This window comes from Leuresthes tenuis, unplaced genomic scaffold, assembly GCF_036924035.1.
Source record: "Leuresthes tenuis unplaced genomic scaffold, fLeuTen1.0.hap1 SCAF_24, whole genome shotgun sequence".
Taxonomy (NCBI): Eukaryota; Metazoa; Chordata; class Actinopteri; order Atheriniformes; family Atherinopsidae; genus Leuresthes; species Leuresthes tenuis.
In genome coordinates this window covers 15917706-15935883 of record NW_027325378.1, presented here as the reverse complement: position 1 = coordinate 15935883, position 18178 = coordinate 15917706, and the positions used below count along the sequence as shown (strand labels likewise).

General features: G+C 37.9%; 1 protein-coding gene across 1 annotated transcript in view; it reads left to right on the top strand.

Annotated features, from left to right (window-relative positions):
- The window catches only part of ctnnd2a (catenin (cadherin-associated protein), delta 2a), a 222402-nt gene that overhangs the window by 98088 nt on the left and 106136 nt on the right, over window positions 1–18178 (top strand). The window contains exons 5-11 of the mRNA XM_072378041.1: window positions 1055–1159; window positions 5684–5856; window positions 9648–9702; window positions 9822–10032; window positions 10180–10297; window positions 11341–11473; window positions 16876–17049. Of these exons, the coding sequence (XP_072234142.1) occupies window positions 1055–1159; window positions 5684–5856; window positions 9648–9702; window positions 9822–10032; window positions 10180–10297; window positions 11341–11473; window positions 16876–17049 (969 nt within the window). The remainder of the gene's footprint in view (window positions 1–1054; window positions 1160–5683; window positions 5857–9647; window positions 9703–9821; window positions 10033–10179; window positions 10298–11340; window positions 11474–16875; window positions 17050–18178) is intronic.

Sequence of the window (18178 nt, the reverse complement as noted above, 5' to 3'; positions counted from 1 at the left end):
AACCACAATCATTGATTCTTGGGATGATTTTGGCACTCATCTGCTTCTTTTATACAGACAAAATGTAGCTGCACTACACTTTTGGAACAAGAACTTATTTTCCAGTCAGGCTTATCTAAAGGCAGTTTTTTCAGTGGCTTTTCCTGAGGCTAGGGAATATTCTCACTTTTTGCATTTATACCGACACTTTTTTAATGGAGGTATGAAATCATGCAATACCATTTATACTGATATAATCTAATGTCTATGTTCCCTGTAAAGCTGCCTGTGTGTGTTTCTCCAGCCATCACACCCACGCCCCCACCTCTCCCTTTGTGTTTCCTAGCAACATGCTGAGTGAATTTGCTTAAATCTTATTCTCATTGTTGCAAACTTAACAGATTTATTTTACAAAAAGCAACCTGCTTACATGTAGCTACTCTTTGGACAAACTGCAAACTGTGGATAAACTCCATGGAAAAGTGGCACCAGAACAGCCCTGAGAGCATGCGCATGCGTCTCTCATCACGGCAACCCAGCAGAGCTGCAGCTCTCTGTCAACTCGGAACACCCCGGACTAAAACTTCGTATGGTTGACCATCAGTCACAATTTAAAGCAAATAGTAGACCCCCGAGTGTTTTTGGGAAACCATTCACATGTTTTTATTTTCAACAAGCTAAAATAGTGAAATTGAAGGCATTCTATAATTTCTAATACAAAAACAACGAGTGGAAATGTGAGCATAAGCAAATGTTAATGGCAAAGTACCAAGAAAATGTCAGGTCTTGCTTTGATTAGTTTTTACACAAGTTTAATTTGATCATTTAAGTGCTTTTTTGATCATACATGTGACACTGTCTTAAAACTGAACATTTAGCCCAATGCATATGAAATACCACTAGGCTTTGTACTGAATATTGCCATTCAGCCTAGAAATACCTGGATATGAGTTTTGGGTCATATTGCCCAGCACTAGCTTGTCCAGCACATCAATCTGCTCTGCTTCATTCTCTATTTCCCTTCTCTGTCTGTCTTTAGATTTGACTTAACTTCATCCTGTGTTCTCATTCACAGCAGATGGACAAAAAGATATTGAAGATGAGTTGACCACAGGTTTGGAGTTAGTCGATTCCTGCATTCGCTCCCTTCAGGAATCAGGAATTCTTGACAGCGGAGAACGTAAGTGCACTTTCAAGCATCTGTGTATGTTTGTATTTGGAAAAGGCAATGCGGATATATTCTGACATTTTGGTGTTGTGTTATACATCAAGTCCTAATGCAGCATGCACATCCCAGTGCTCTTCTTTAGAGAGCATCACACCTTTTGATGGATTTAACTGTGATTGTTTCAGTCCATTTTCTGCTATTAAGGGAGGATTTTGTAACTTTGATATTCAAAAAGATCACCACAAGGTGGTGGTTTTACCAGACAAGGTATATGTTTTTATTACTGTTTGAGATGCACTTACTAGTTTACTGATGTTTTTTTCCATTTTTACCACCCTGCTGGGTAACAGGGAGAAGCAGTGCAGCTTGGTTTAACACAAATACTATAGAAAACATGCTAACACTGTAGCCCCTTTCACATATGAGTTCTGACTTATGAGTAGAAAAAATGCATAATCCACCAGTTTTTTTAAATTTGGTATTTAATACATACCTAACAGAATAGGCTCAGTCCTGCATTTTTACATCCAGAAACCTGACACTGTGGAATAAACTGAGAAGTTATTTGTTTTAACATGAGCTACATCCACAATGTTAACACCATAAGCTTTTTAATCAACAGTCCAGAAAAAGAGCTGCACATTTTGCATCAGATTTCAGTCCTCAGTCCAAAAGCTGTTTCCAGTAACCTACTCATGTCATTTCATATCTATGCTGAATGCAGTCTCATTGTGGGAGGGGGCAGTGGTTAAGGTAATGTTCACATGCCAGGAGCTTCCACTTTAGTAGTAATTACTGTTTTCAGTTATTGACACTCATCTCTATGCTCCGTTAGCAATTTCTTTGTTACTGTCAGTGTCTACCGGTGCCTTCTCTTCTTCCTGTGTCGGCGACAGGGCAGAATAGACTCTACAGTGACTCACATCCCATCCAGTGGCACAAAATGGTATCATAGAATTGTCTGGAAAGTTTCACCGTTAAATACAGTATGTCAGTTGCATTTTTTAAGGCTTTCTTTTTTTTTGAGGACATATTTAGTATTGCTTTTCCCAATTAAGCTGATAGCTGTAGCTGCAGATAGCTGTAACATAATTTTAATCTACTTCAAAGTGCACCTTTAACCTGACTCAGAGCAAAGTAGAATTAAACTTAAACAAACTGATCTATGCACAGACTGAATGTCATCCGAGTTGGTTTATTCACATTTGGTTTTAAGAATTTGTTGAAATATTGAATGGGTGAACAACTGTTATAGAGCGTGACAGTTGTTGCTTGACAGTTCATGTTTTCCTAAAAGAAAAGGAGAGAATGTACTCTGAGTGCCTCAGCCCAATAGATATGTGGTGGAAGTGCAACAATTCCATTTGCTGACATTTAGCTCTCCATAAGGTTTCATTTAAGTTTACACTGGCAAGTTTATTCAAAGAAAGACAGGTAAGTGTTATGTAAGCATTGATTATACAGTTCACGATATAATTGATTAAATCAACTACATATTTTGCAATTTCTAAAATACATGTTCTATTATTGCAGATAGAGATTAGAAATATAATGTCTTGTAAATCAATAAATTTGAGTCCAAAGGTTTTTTTTTTTTTATAAATAGTTACTGCTTTAATGCTAATCTTTAATGTTCACACTGCCAGCACACCCACAGATAAACAGACATTTTTGGAGGTAACTTTTTAATGTTTTGGACTTTGACTTATAAACAAATTCAAACAATGATTGAGAGGTAGCCTGTGTGCTGTATAAGGTCTGGGTAAATGGGCTTGGCATTTTCTGTTCAGGTCATTGGTTTTGGAACACTGCATTCCTATTTCACTTATTGTCTGCTGACCTTTTTGATGGTTGATATTGCTGTAATGGTTGGCATTTTGAGAGCTTGTGCTGTGCATGATGCTCTGTACGCTTCCATATGAGGACTTACATTAAAATACTAACATGAAAAGCGTGTAACTTCTACCACAAGAATGGGTCTGCTTGTACATATTTAATCATTGTGTGTGCACACAAACACAGTTATATGACAGCAAAAAGCCAGACTGGATAAATCTTTGAAAGCTGGTTTAGGAATATTTAGCTGATTTGCTGTTGATGCTTTGCTTTGATGAGAAAGCGATTGCCTGCTCAAATACAGGCTGAACATTTGGAAGACATGTAAGATAATTAGATTTTTATCTCGTTTGCAGTAAGTGCCTGAGTTTCTGTCAGTCCCGTCCAAATAGAATGCTCTCTCATTGTGAGCCTTTTTATCTTGGGTGCAGTGCAAATTCTAAAGAAGTCAACAAATCAAATACTAACATTCTGGTTTCTTCAATATAAGGTTGTTTTTAGCTAAAGCAGTTTCTTAAATGTATTACAAAATACTATCTCAACACCAAACTTCTATCACTCCATGTGTAAAAGTGTGTATGGTCACAAAGAAACCCAGTGTAACATCTTAGAAACTAAAGGCCTTACTTATTCTGTCTAATGTTCTGTCTGACTTCAGCATTATCAAACTGAACAACAGTGGTGTGCGTGTCATAGCTGTGAGCTGAAAGCCACTGCTCTCTAAAAAGAACATTGCTGCTTGTCTTTTTGGATAATCATGTGGACTGCCCCAACAGATATTAAATGAAATGTTTTCTGGCCAAATAAAACTATTTAGTTTCAATGATAAGTGTTATGTCTGTAGAAGATAAAACCCATAAGTAGATTATTTACCTATGAAACATGGTGGTAGTAGTGTCATTTTGTGTGAACATTTTTCAAATATAAAATAGACTTTTTTGTTTAACTGGATACTCTTTTCTCTACTTTTAGGACAGAAAACTCTTTGGATGTTTTTCTTAGTTTTTATGCAAAAATAAAGACAATTCTGACGGATTCACAAACTTCCCAAAACTTCATAAATGCGTGACATTTTTACAGAATTGCCTGATCACAGTTATTTGAGCTGATGGTTCTCATGTTATCGTTATTCTTAGTACAGTTTCCCTACACCTTAATAAAAACAGCTTAATATTCTAATGAAATTATCATATTTCCATGACCAGTTCCTTTTTACTATGGTTTAGAATGGCTGTTAATCTCAAGGCACTTAGTTTTCTTATATTCCAATCTAGTCACTTAACTATCCTTTGACAATCCAGCTTAAACAAACTTTGTGACGTATGTTTTAAGACAGAGAAAAACACACAAAGTGACAAACACCAGTGATGCGTTCGGGAGCTCCTACTCTGACTGAGTAACAAAAAACTGCTGTTTAATAATTCATAAAAAGCAAGGGATGAATCAAGATGAAAAAAGACAAGTCTTTTTAGATGGCAGGAGGCTGAGGAGTTGATCCTGGCTCCCAACCCACAGACTCACAAGGAAAAAAAGATTCTGAAGGAAGAGTGGAAGAGCAGATAGTTGTAGAAGAAGAATGAGAAATGGCAATTATTGTTAGATTTTTTTTCTTCTTTTTTTTTCTTTTTTTTTGAGTGAAAAATGAGGCTAACTAGACAGTGACTCAAGGGAAGGCACTTGTGGATTTTATTGGGACATATTCCTGAGATTTTAAATTATAACTTTAGAAAAAGAAAGTGATCCTAGTTTGGCATCCTAAACCTATGAAGTGTAATGATATGCGTTGAGTACATGAAATTTGTATTCTGTAACTAGAATCAATTGTTTTTTGTTTTTTTTACAACATTGAACAAGCACTCACATGCACACACAAATGGCTCAACACATCACTCCAGACAGACTGCAAAGTTGCTTTATTATGTCCTCATTCCTCATTTCTGATTGATTTAAGTTTATGTGCGGAGCTTAGGAATCAGCGAGTTGGGGAATTATTACATGATGACACAGTACCAACTGCATCATGTTATAAGTAGGTTGTTCTTAAACTAGAGGCAAAATTATTGCAAGAATCTATGTGTTGTTAAAGCTATACTCATTATTGATTATAGCAGATTTAGTTCATATCTATGTTAGCACTTTAGTGGCGCTCACGCCGTTAATGTGTAGGGAAGAGCCCGTTTACGAGGCTATATTCATCCATCCTACAATGCCCATTAAACAACTGCAGAAATAAATGGATATTAAATGATTATTTCCCAACTAAATTATCATAATTTTCTCACTCAAGAGGTCAAAAGTTTTGTTTGAGCTAACAATCACAAGCAAAAATCAAAATTTTTTAGACAGTGACCCCTAGGTTGTTAGACCTATCCACAACTTTCTTCTTCTCAGTTCTCCTCCTCCCATCCTCTACATCTCCCTGCTCCTCCTCCTTCCCCTATTCTCTGTGTTCCTCTGTTTCTCCCTTCCTCTGCTAATAAATTATGCATGCCATCTCCAACTCACAGAGTGCTGCACTGCTGCACTATCTGCTCTAAATTGCTGCTCTCTCTCTTCCCCATTTCACTCTTCGCCTCTCAATCTCTTCCCTTCACACCCCCTCTCTCTCACTCTTAATCTCTCACTCTCTCTTTCTCACACACAAACTCAACTCAACCTCCCTCCCACCAAACTATACACCACTTCTGTCTCAATTGGTAGGACCGGCTCTTCTCTCCCAGAGTTCCTTGCAACTCAACTCCACCCCAGAGGCTTCGCTCCAGTACTCTGCCAGCTACCATAGCAACCAGACCCTCGCCCTTAGCGACAGCATCTCTGCAGCAACTCCTCAGCGCAGCAGGCAGGTTGGTGGAGCTGTGCACAGCTACAATCAGGTAAGAAATACTGCTGTACAAAAACAGTGATAAGGATGCGAATGTTGCGGATGTGGAAAAGATTAGAGAGAATTTTTAAGAGCGGCCACTTTCCGTAAACTTACCTGTGAGAACCGACAAACTTTCACTTTGTGCATTGGTTCTGTTTGATAACAAATATTATTAACTGCCAACAAAAGCTTTTGGCTGTGAAAATAACTTTCCTGAAGTAGGTTGTCCACTTTTTATAAGTGTGGCTGTACTGTGCTCCGTTGCTAATGCAAACTTGTTGGGAATAGTATTGCGTTAATGTATTGTGCATAAGCTGGTTTTCAAATTCCTTGGTGCTCCATTTTTTCAGACTGAGCAAAGATTGCCCTTTTATTTCCTGAACTGACTTTTTTTCATATACTCTCTTGCATAGCATTCCTCTTGGTATATATATCTCTGACTCCCAGTGCTCTCACTGCTTGTGGATTGGTTTGGCAGCTGAGTTGCTGTGTCTATTTGATGAAGGTCTAAGTACATATTTATACAGAATCCCATTTTATTAGCCTTGCTGCAGTCAAGTCACGTCAATTGGCTTTTTAAGCAATCCATTGCATATTGTCTATTTTTAATGAAGTGAAAGACAGAGAAAGATTAACTTAAGCTGTTCAGAGGAAGACCAGTAAGCAGAAGCCCATCAACCAAAAATGAGGAGAAAAGTAAATACACAGAGAAATCTGAGCAAGTGTCTTGTTTATAAGGACTAGAGAAATAAAGCTAGATACAGAGTCACATATGAATCACAGCAATGTGTTGCAAGAGAGAAAACCCACCAAATTACTTTAAACCCTACAGCAGCCAATTATTGCCGATTTGTGTGTCCCTAACATATTAGAAGTCATACCAGTGCTGCAAACACACTTGCGAACACACACAAGAACCTGCAGACACCCACGCATCTGCCTAATCAGTGAGCAGCTGCAGTGCTTTATTAGAAATATTTCCTGCGTCTGGAACAAATGTTCCATTGAGGATCGATAATTATGAATTAAAAGTTAAAGGAAATATTTTAGATGAATGATTCTAAACCAAGGATCCGAAGAATATTTTATTCATTTTTGCTAGTCCTGCCATAAGTTTCTCATGAGGTTCTATTATCTGTCTTTGTAAATGTATTTCTTCATTCATTATTCATTTGCAGTCACTGAAACTTATTTCGAGCAGGTTTTAGATGAATATTAGGTCACATCTCTTTAGACATTGAAAATACAAGATAAGTGAAAGAAAGGGAAATCTGACAGGGATGCAGATGGATAGACATCTCAGGAAAAAAACAGAATAATCATTTTTTTCTTCAGTGTTCCTGTCTATCTTTCCCACCTCCCGTCTTCCTTCCATGTCCACTGTGCTCACCATCTCTGTCCATGGGAGCGCGTGTGCATTCTCCTCGGATGTTTTGGGCTTGTCAGTGTAATGGGACCTCCGCTGTCAGCAGGGCTTGTTGCTCATGAATAGCTTTATGCATGCCAGCACTGCATGATAGGCAGGTCCAGCTTCCATGCATTTGCCATACATGCATACATGCATTGTTGGTGTGTTTGTTCACAAGCCTGCAAACATACCAACACACATGCTTTATACACAATCACTGTCAATCATGTGTGTACAAAGATTCAAGTATTTAAAATTTGTATGATTTGATGTTTCAAGAAGAGGGATAAAGGGAAAGTTCTGGCATGTTAGTGCTCTTTTGTGGGATATTTATAACCCTGAGAGGGCATGCTTCAATAATGCATGGTTACATGGCACCTCAAAGATCCCTGTGTTTTACTGAAGGAGGAGGCACTGCAGGATGAAATACAGTGGAATAGAGAAAGTGCTCTCCCTCAGTGTTTCTGGCTTTCTTTCGAGTTGCCTTTGCCAACAATTCATTTTTCACTCATCATTTATTTACACACCCATTTACTTATCTACATATTCATCTATTACTTTACACTGTGTCTCTATGCTTCTTCATTATTGTAACATATCTGAAGTTTTGTCAGTTACCAACACAAATAAATAAAATGAATCATGAACAAGATTCTTAAAGTGCATTGGAGCCTTCATTTTATCAACCTTAGAGCTTGGCTTTCTAACTTGTTAAAACGATAACACATAGACAGATACAGATTGTGTCACAATGTTACTGTGTCAAAAACAGGTCAAGAAGTTGTACATAAGTACCAAAGTTTGTACCAATTTTTGTTATTTTCAGTCTTATCCTTGTCTCTCCTCTGCTTTTCTGCTTGTTTTCTTCAATAAACTGTTAGTCAGACCTTTAGAAAGAGACTGTTGTTTCATGCAGCTCGATATAAATACATTTTTATGACCCCCCTCCAAACAAAGCAGTGCTGGAACCACAGGTTTGTTGTCTTCAACACACATTCTAGCCCATCACAGAGCAGGAAATATAACCAGAGGTGTCCACTGTAAACAGAATGGAAGTCTGTGCATGATGCTATATTTATCTCGGGGAGATTTGCTGAGCAGACACGCTTTTTGTGTGTGTGTGTGTGTGTGTCTGTGTGTGTCTGCACAACTGAATAGCTGCAAATATTTCACACCTGGAAACAGTTACAAACTTCTTCGTCTTCTAACATTAGTGCAATTTGTGTGTTTGTATAATATAGGTGGTTTATTATGGGAGCTGCTGGATATTGAATAATCAGAACATGTTTGTGCAAGTTTATACATATATGTTCTCTTTAGTCTCTGTCTTCCAGGAAATAAGGTTTGTTAGGCAGAGGAATGTTCTGTGCAACAGAAAGATACAGATTTCTTATTTAGATGAACAATCGAGTTCTCGTTTGATTAATGAAGAAAAGTATTTATTCCATTAGTGAAGATCTTACATTTTAGACAGCAAAAGGTGTGATTGTTTCTCTGATTGTTTGACTGTCTACTGCATACAGTAATGACTGCGCTCTAAGGTGACTCTATAACTCTGTGCTAGCACAATATGGCCTTGTACAACTGCAGTTGTGTCAGGCTAGTAATAATATATTTTGAAACCTCATTACAGCTCAAACATTAACTTTTAATCACAGTGGACAGCTGGCATATGTTCCACCTCACTGTTTCTGGAGAATAAGGAGCATATTTTTTGACAGACCAGCATGTGATTTGTTGTAGAGGAGCTTCACACTCTCCCGCTGACCCACACAATGGCGCATAACTTTTTATTTGTTAGGAAAGTATGGCAGTCAAAGCTGTTAGTAGCAAGTCAGTGGGTGATTTCGAAGTTGCACATCTTTTCACTGTTTCACTCGTTCAGATTTGTCTGAAATTAAGACTTTTTTTACTCTGCTGAAAATGTTCCAATAACTTAAGAGTGAAGGGCCTGGTTAAGTTGTTTTACGTGTTTGGAAATATCAAGGTTCATACTATAATAGAAGACGAGTATTAAAACTAGAATATACTTTGACCTGCACCTCTCCTTTACTTTGTGTAGCTTTATGATGATGATTCCAGTCAGAGCTAAGATGATTAAATGATCTTCTTCTTGATTATGCGCTTTGAATTATCCCTGTTTTCTGTGGGGATTTCATTACCAGATCCTTTAGTTTAATTTGAGACTGCTCAAAGGCTTGACAGAACCCACTGAGCATAAAAGTTTTTTGATGGCCACTACTCTTTTATCAAATTCATCAGAAGTCTTGTTTTTTCTCTTATTCTATTCCCAACTTCTGCTCCCCTTCCCAATAACCGGTTCTATGTATCCATTTCCCCATGTCTTAGCTGCTCTTGTCTCATTTGCTCTGTGCTTCCATACATCCCTTCAGGTGACATCTAGTCGTGCAGCCCAGCAGCAACCATCACAATCTGTGGCAGGATCAGGTAAGCGCTCACCTCTCCTTCTCTTCTTCTTGTTTATTCACCTGGAGTTACCTTGTCTTTATGATAAATTTATATGACATAACATAATGTTGAGAATTATTTATTTTTTTTCTTTTAAGGTATCTACTACTCCAGCTCCACCTTACCTGCCCAGCGTGTCAGTTCCCCTCTTTCTGGAGGAGGAGGCTCAGGATCAGGTTCCCCCAGCAAACATCAACGCCTGGGATCAGCCTCAGACGCACCAGGGTACTCTACCACTCAACGCCTGCCTTCTTCTTCCTCCTCCTCTCCAAGCAAGTCTTCTGCTAATCGGCTGGCTAAGTCATACAGGTAGAGAACCACAGTCGCCATAACATTAATGTTTAGATCACACATGACACATGATGCATGGACCTTTTTTTTGTATATGTAAATGCAAATCACCCCCCCCCCCTTTTTTTTTTTCAATAAATTCTCTTTTATTCTTTTAATTTTCAGTACTACAGCTGCTGTGACAACAGCTGGAGGGGGTGGGTCCCCCCTAAGGGTGGCCTCTCCACCCAACTCTACAGCAACCGGAGGAGGGGCCAGTTCGTCATCGTCCCCTCTTCACCAGGTACAGGATGTTACTCCATGATTTCACCATGAATTGGCCTGTGTCATTCACACAGCGTGTCACCCCGCAGGAAGCTCTTCAGAAATGCAACATTTTGTTCCCCTGAACATTAATTTAACAATGCTCACATTGGGTTGTCACAGGGATTGGTGTTTTTTTTTTAACTTGTATATTTACTTTGTGGGAATTTGCTGTGAAAAATATATATTTTTCAGTTTTATCATTTGTGCTACATGGCAGCATCGCTGCCAAATAAAATAGCATTATGTTACATGACATAAGATAATTATATGTATTTATAGCCCAATGCATGGCTGAAGAGTATTTGCCCCAATTGTCCAGAGCTCTTCAAGTTCAGTTTCATCCAAACAAATCTGTCTGTCTCTGTCTGTGTTTAAACTAAACTAAAAGGCTAAACCTTAAATATACCCACTTTAGCCATTAAACAAACATACAAAGATGCTTAATTTAGACAGAAATGGATGCAACTGAGAAAACCAAAATAACTGAGTGCAATGAGAAGTTGTCTTTGGTTATAACTCTGATATAATGCTGTGATGTGCAACCTGGAATCTGCACTGGGTATTTTCTTAAAATTGAACAGATTCTTTTGGCTCTTCCTGTGTCTGACTTCTCGTCAAATTTGCTCTTCTTTGTGCACCTTGACACATCTCATCTCTCATTGTACCATGAAAGCTTCTTTTTTTGTGGATGTTTTGAGAGGGTGTTGTCAGCAAAAAAAATCATACTTATATTGCTAAGAGGTTTGGACATGGTTCACACACAACCCATTTCCAAAAACATATTCAGTTGGATATATACTCCAAATCAATTTTTAAAAGTACTTTGAAAGGAATGCAAATAGACAAATTTTATATGTAAAACTCATAAATGAGACCACAGTCCTGTCGGGGTTTATATATTTGGCTGCCAGCACCTAGTAATCAAACAGGAGAGCCAGAGTACTGTATAAGTGTGGTAATGTTCATTGCTTGAGTTAATTCAGAGCTATAAAAATAAGTCAAAATATCTTGTCTTTTCAGATGAGTTCAGGCATTGGGAGCTATGCCACTCTGTCTCCCAAACGGTTGGCAGCTCATCACGCCTCTGATCAATACAAGATCTCCCACGAGCTCTACGCTACGGCTACCCTGCAGAGGCCTGGAAGTCTGGCAGGTTGGTGTTTACACATTTATGCAGTCTCACATGTTGTTCTGTGTGTTTGTAGATAAACATGAACCAAAAGAAATGTGCAGCTCCTCCTTAACCAACAGCACTGTGAGACGTTTAGGAATGCAAAGAAAGGAATATAAGTAGTCTTTTTGTATTTGGCTCTATGATGTTACATCTTGTGTCAAAGGGACATTTGTGCTCATTTGTTAGATTTATTGCACATACAGTATAACATGCAGACTATTGTTTAGGGCAGTCTTTGAATATACTTATCACTTATAAATATCTGCAATATACGGCAGATTAACTGTTGCTTTGTGTCTGGCACAAACTGTTTTGGTATTAAATTGTTACTGTCAATATGAAGTGTACCAGAAAGTTAGCTTTTTGAAACTGTAGACACCTCATGCACCTTGTCTTAAAAAAAACCCCAAAAAAACCCACTTAATTTGTGGTGGATAGTATTTAAATGAATTATACGTATTTATTTACCAAGCTTATGTTGGAAATCACAGCTGATTGTGCCATAATCTACCCCCCAAAAAGCATGCCTTAAATTTTGCATTGGACATGCCTGCTCGTTGCTTCTTGGAGGAGGTTCAGATTGACTGGAAGGAAAATGTGAGATGACATGGACAGTAATAGTAAAGTACTCATCTAATACTCCAAAGCTTTTTGCTTCTGTTTCAATCTTGGTTTTATTTTTGTCGGTTTGTTTTGTTTTAACTAACATACAATGTCACTTGTATAGCAGGTGAAATATGTGTTTCATCTGAACTGAGTGCAGAGGGACATAACCAACCAATCACGCGTCACCGTTTTTTTAATAGTTACTTTTGTCCAAATGTCTAAAATTTAGCAGAAACAACTTAAAATGTGCAGAAATGTAGAGACGGTAACTTTTATTACTGCCACTTGTTTGCCAAGGGAGTCATTCAGATGATGTGACACCATCCTGTAACCATGCATTAATATTTAAGCCCTTTAATTCGCACCATCTTTATATCTAACCAACCCGACAGCAAAGTTAAAGGTGCTTGAACAACATTTGGTTGTAGGTTGCTGCAGTCTACATTGTAGTGTAGCACCTTAGTTTTTCAACACATTGTAATATCACATTTGTGACAGTTACATGTGATGCAAAACACAAGTATCTTACAATAGTGAAAGGAAACATGCAAAAACTTGGAACTTTGTTTGAGCATGAAAATGTATCAATTGTACAATATTTAAGCAGGTGAGAAGATTGAAGAGTTGAGTTGCATGACATTCATGGAAATATGTATTAATCAAAGTAAAAATAAGAAGATAAACAGCCTATTTTAATCAGAGCCAGGGAGCATATCTTACATATTTTAACTGAAGAGGTAATCAGGTTCATGCTTTCAGTATATGGTATCTTTGCTGTGACTGAGTCATTGACAGTCTCCTGCTTGTATGTGACTGTGTTAATTTGCACTGCTCCTGGTAAAACTGCTTTGGTAATTTTTTTTAATGAGCTGTTTGTGCTTGTGTTTGTGAATTATTGCTGTTTGAGGAGGGCACTTGTAGAACTGGACACTCCACTCAGGTCTGGTTATGATTTGCAACCATATAAAAAATTGCTGATCTTTCCCTAAAACGTCATTTTTTTTTAACAGAAGTATTGGCATCTTTGAGGCTGCCATCTACTTCAGAATGCCTGCTGTTGGTCTAACTATTATGTGATCAGTCCTTTTAACCTGGAGCTAAACTGATGAGGACCATGATCTTCAAGCTTTACCCAGAGGGCATAATTGTGAAGCAGTGCCTTGGTTTTATCTCTCCTGTATATCTGAAATCTAGTAGGAAAGAAAGAAGTAAGCAGGAGTCTGTCCCAATGGAAAAAAGATTACACAGTGTCGCTGTAATTAGCTGACATGGTACATTTCATTAAGTTTGCTTTTACATCCTTGGAATAAAATGGTGCAGTGGGTCATACAAAGGCAATTAATTCAGCTAACACCATAAATGCAATGTGACAACATTTACCTTAATGTTTTTTAATCTCAATATTTAAAAATATCCTACCAACTAAGAGTTGTTTGTAGATACCGGAAAGGATTGCTTACTCCCTATGGTTGATGTCCAACTGTAAAAATCATACTGGAGTTCATCTGAGTAGCATTTTTGGAGAGGCACTCAACAGCTTTACTGCACAGACTCTACAGTGGAGTTAAGATGCATAAAAACAGAAGTGGCCTCTTGAAAGGGATTTCCTCTTTGCGCTTTTTTTAAGTAGGAGCTTTAGTGATACAGGTTGTAGCATATTGAATATTGCCGTAGTCACACGATAGCAGTATATATGCTGAAAAAAAATAGGTAAGATATTTGGCTATTTGGAGATAATTACAGGTTATTTAGAAACTGGGCTTCAGTGATACTAATAGCTGGTCAACTTTGCAGGTTCAGGTTCAGCAGTGTTTCAATTGATGTTTTACTTTGAATCTGTCAGCTTCAGAAAATTGTATGTGATCATTTTTTTATGCCTCACAGCAAGGTTTGATTCCGGGCTGGAGTTTGCATGTTTTCCAGGTGTGTGCATGGGTTCTCTCCAGACACTCCTGCTTCCTCCCACCACCCAGAAACATGCATCTTAGGTTAATTGGTGACTCTAAATTAACCCTGGGAGTGAGTGTGAGCGTGGTTGTTGATCTCTGTGTGGCCCTGTGATGGACTGGCGACATGTCCAGGGTGTACCCCGCCTCTCACCCAATGACAGCTGGGATAAGCTCCACCCCCCCGCCACCCTGAGTTGGATTAAGCGGTTATAGAAAATGGATAGATGGATGATCTTTTTTTTAAAATTTTGATTGACAATTTTACACCATTTTTAGTGGAATGACAAAAGTCAATGAGCAAAATCACATTTTATAGATGAAATTAGGTAATACCTTTCTTTTGACTTTACTGACTGTGGCTGTAGGTGATAGTTTCTTGTCTCTTTAACCCCACAAACAGGACTTTGAGGCATCGGAGGCCCACGGTTGGTTTTCACATGTTGTTATCTTTTCTAAGTATTTTAGTGAGTGAAATCTTCTGGGAGTGAATCTTTTTATTTATATTTTTAGTTTTCCCTCTTTCTCTGCATCATGCCATCATCTCTTCTTTACCTTGTCTTCCCTTTGAAAGAAAGAGGTCAGTGATTCAACGAGTGGGCCCATTGAGACAAAAATTAAATGAATCACGAAAAGAAAAAAGACTCACCAAGACTTCAAAGATGAAAGGCATGGGAGGAAGTGAAAATGTGAAAAAGCTGGGATGAATCATCCCAATAATGGGTGTGTCCATGGCTGTAATTAGCACCCTTCATGCATATTCTGACCATCTCAGTCTTTTTCTTTCTCCTTTTTCCTCTTTGTCTAAAGTCACTTTATTTCAGCTGAGGTTAGTAAGTGTCCAGACTTTCTCATTTTGTTTGCATCTCCAGTAACCCTTTTTTATAACGCTCTGCTCATTCACTCATGCATTCACTCACTATGTAGTGTTGTCTGTACAGAGGACTCAATAGTGGGAAGGGCTACACTTATGTTGATGTATTATGAACACCACTTGAATCCAGTGATACTTCATTATTATGCAGCTTTTACTCTCTGTGACATATTGCATAGACAGCAGCTGTAGCTATGTAACAATCTTTCATTATCATCATTATTATTATTACTATTATCATTATTATTGTTGTTATGTTGTATTATTACCTTAATTTGACCATACATAAGTATGAAGAAAACTTCATCATTATAGAAAAATAGAAGAAGGCTTACATAAAATGAAAAGTGAAAATGAGAATAAACTAATAATAATAAAACCACGAGATAAATGTCACACGTAAGAAAAGATTGACAAAGATACAGCATTACCCTTTGTTACCTTCTGAGGTTAATATGCCCTTCAGTCAGCCACGCTGTTTAACGGAAGACATTCTTACGTTATACACAGAAGCCTCGTTGCCACAACATTAAAAAGGCATAAAAGAGGGCAATTAATGGTTTATCATTTGCCTCAGCGTAGTCCAGAAATTGTGGACAGGCCACATTTCATATTCCAAGCTGCCTGTGCCATTTTACTACATAGACCGTATGAAAAATAAAATTGAGGATACTCCCCGCTGCATTTTTTATTTGAGTGTTCATAGTGACTTAACTTTAAAATACGCTCTTTAAACTCTTTGTTTTGTTGGACCGTAAAGTCAAAAAGACGTTGCAGCTGCACCAATAACTCTGTTAAAAAGCTATTGTATGTACTTTGTCCAACTGAGAAAGCAACGCGCCTCCTGAGCATTGATTTCTGATATGATTTGACATGTTGAGTGGTTTTGACTGGGTCAAGTTGATGATGTCCTTACACGGAGGTTTGAATCCTGGAGTACTGCTCCTCATCCTCTGGAAAATCCTTGACACACGATTTGCACTCCACTGGGACCTAATATGATATGATAAGACATCAGTTGCACTGAATCAGCTCTCTTTCTCTTGGTCATTCATAGTTTTCCAAGTCTGCACTTATATATTCATGTGTGTGCGGTTTCATTTTATCTGCTGCCATATCAGATAAGCCCTCCTGACTTGCCTTCTGACTTATCCGAATGTCCTCTTTTTCCACTGTTTCCTGATTTAAATTTTTGCGTGCTCAGAGGGAGGCCACTGCCTTGCAGTCGTTCTGCTGTGTTATGAACAAACGCCTGCTGTCAATTTTTCCCTTGCCCTATGTCTGTGGGATTCCTGCCAAAGACTGAACAAGCAGAGAGACACTGCATCTCATTATTTTACAGCTGACGAACAAACAAAACGTTTCATGGAGACTAAGAAAATGAAATACGAGGCATCATTATCTATATTTGTGTCTCTCAATTTCTGTTTCTTCCTATCGTATTTGTCACTGTCTATGTATATATACATTTTCTTTTTGTTAGTTTATGTGATTTTGATTTAGTGCAGTTCAAACTCACTCCTTTCCCTACCCATCATATACACATGCTAACAGATACACTAACACACAGTCACACACTTTGCTCCTTTGCTCTGTAGAAATGGACAGGTCAACAGGTTGATTGTATAGGTTTGCTGATGTTGATTTGTTACCATCTCTAATAATCACTGTCTTTTACCCATCATGCCCATACTTGTTCCTTTCCTTCTCTTTTTTATTTTGTTCACATCATGTATCTGCCTTGCTTCACCCTCTGCATCCTCTGTGATTTTAATCTTTCCTGCCTCCTCTTCTGTCCCTCTTTTCTTCCTGCCCTACAATCAACTCACTCAGTCCTCTATTTCACCTCTTCTGCCTCAACATATAGGTGCCTTCTTGTTCTGCCTTTTTTAAAAATGTATAATATATTTCACTACCCAGCTTACATCCTTTTGCTTTCTCTTCTTTTTTTACAGGATCTCGTGGCTCCTACAGTAGCCAGCACAGTCAAGAGCCCCTTCGACCTTTGGGGTCTCCAGAGCACCACATAGATCCCATCTATGAAGAGCGCGTCTACCACAACAAAGGGCCCATGAGGAGCCTGAGTCAGAGCCAGGGACCGGACACAGGCCCCTACCGCAACAACACTGGTAAAACACTTCATAAGGAATAAGTTTTACAATCCAAAAGTTTTTGCACTAACTGTCTGTATTTTGTTAAACCAACAATATATTTTACAGCTTCTCTATTTTCAAATGAATTTAGAAATTGAATATTTCACATTAGCCATGGATTAGCCATTTTCCTTGGTGAAAGAAAGAATGTAGATTAAGGAGCCGCTTTCATGCAAACATAAGAGTGGAGCTGGAATAAACTTGGATCAGAAGGCAACGGGTGTGTTTTGAATTTAAATCAGTTCATTTTACTTTACCCACCTCTTTTTATTTTCTGAGGGTGTCAAATATATCAGTTTTGTCAGGAATACTTTGGCTATCTTTTTTTTTTTCATTCTGTGTTTTCACTTCCAGTTTGGTCTTGGATTCACTTATTATTTTGGTCTGTTTAGTTGGAAAAATGACTTGGTTAGTTTCAGGACTGCATGACTTCTTACTTCCATCTGGCGTGTTGGTGGCACTGAAATGCATTATGTCACAATGTACCTGGCATGGTCCTGATGTTAAGAGCCTCCGCCTGCATTGATTTGTGACACCAATGATATAAACCGATGTTTCTGACTCATGTCAGGGTGACAACAGCCTGCTGTATCACTCACCGAGCACACTCACCTGATGTTAATTTACACTCTTATGCTTATTATCTATCTATCTATCTATCTATCTATCTATCTATCTATCTATCTATCTATCTATCTATCTATCTATCTATCTATCTATCTATCTATCTATCTATCTATCTATCTATCTATCTATCTATCTATCTATCTATCTATCTATCTATCTATCTATCTATCTATCTATCTATCTATCTCTATCTATCTATCTATCTATCTATCTATCTATCTATCTATCTATCTATCTATCTATCTATCTATCTATCTATCTATCTATCTATCTATCTATCTATCTATCTATCTATCTATCTATCTATCTATCTATCTATCTATCTATCTATCTATCTATCTATCTATCTATCGGTCTATCGGTCTATCTGTCTATCTGTCTGTCTGTCTGTCTGTCTGTCAAATGTATGAACCAGCACTCGTCAGGACTGTGTTTTTCCTCAAAATTGATATTTCAGTGTTTTACTGTTTTATTCAAG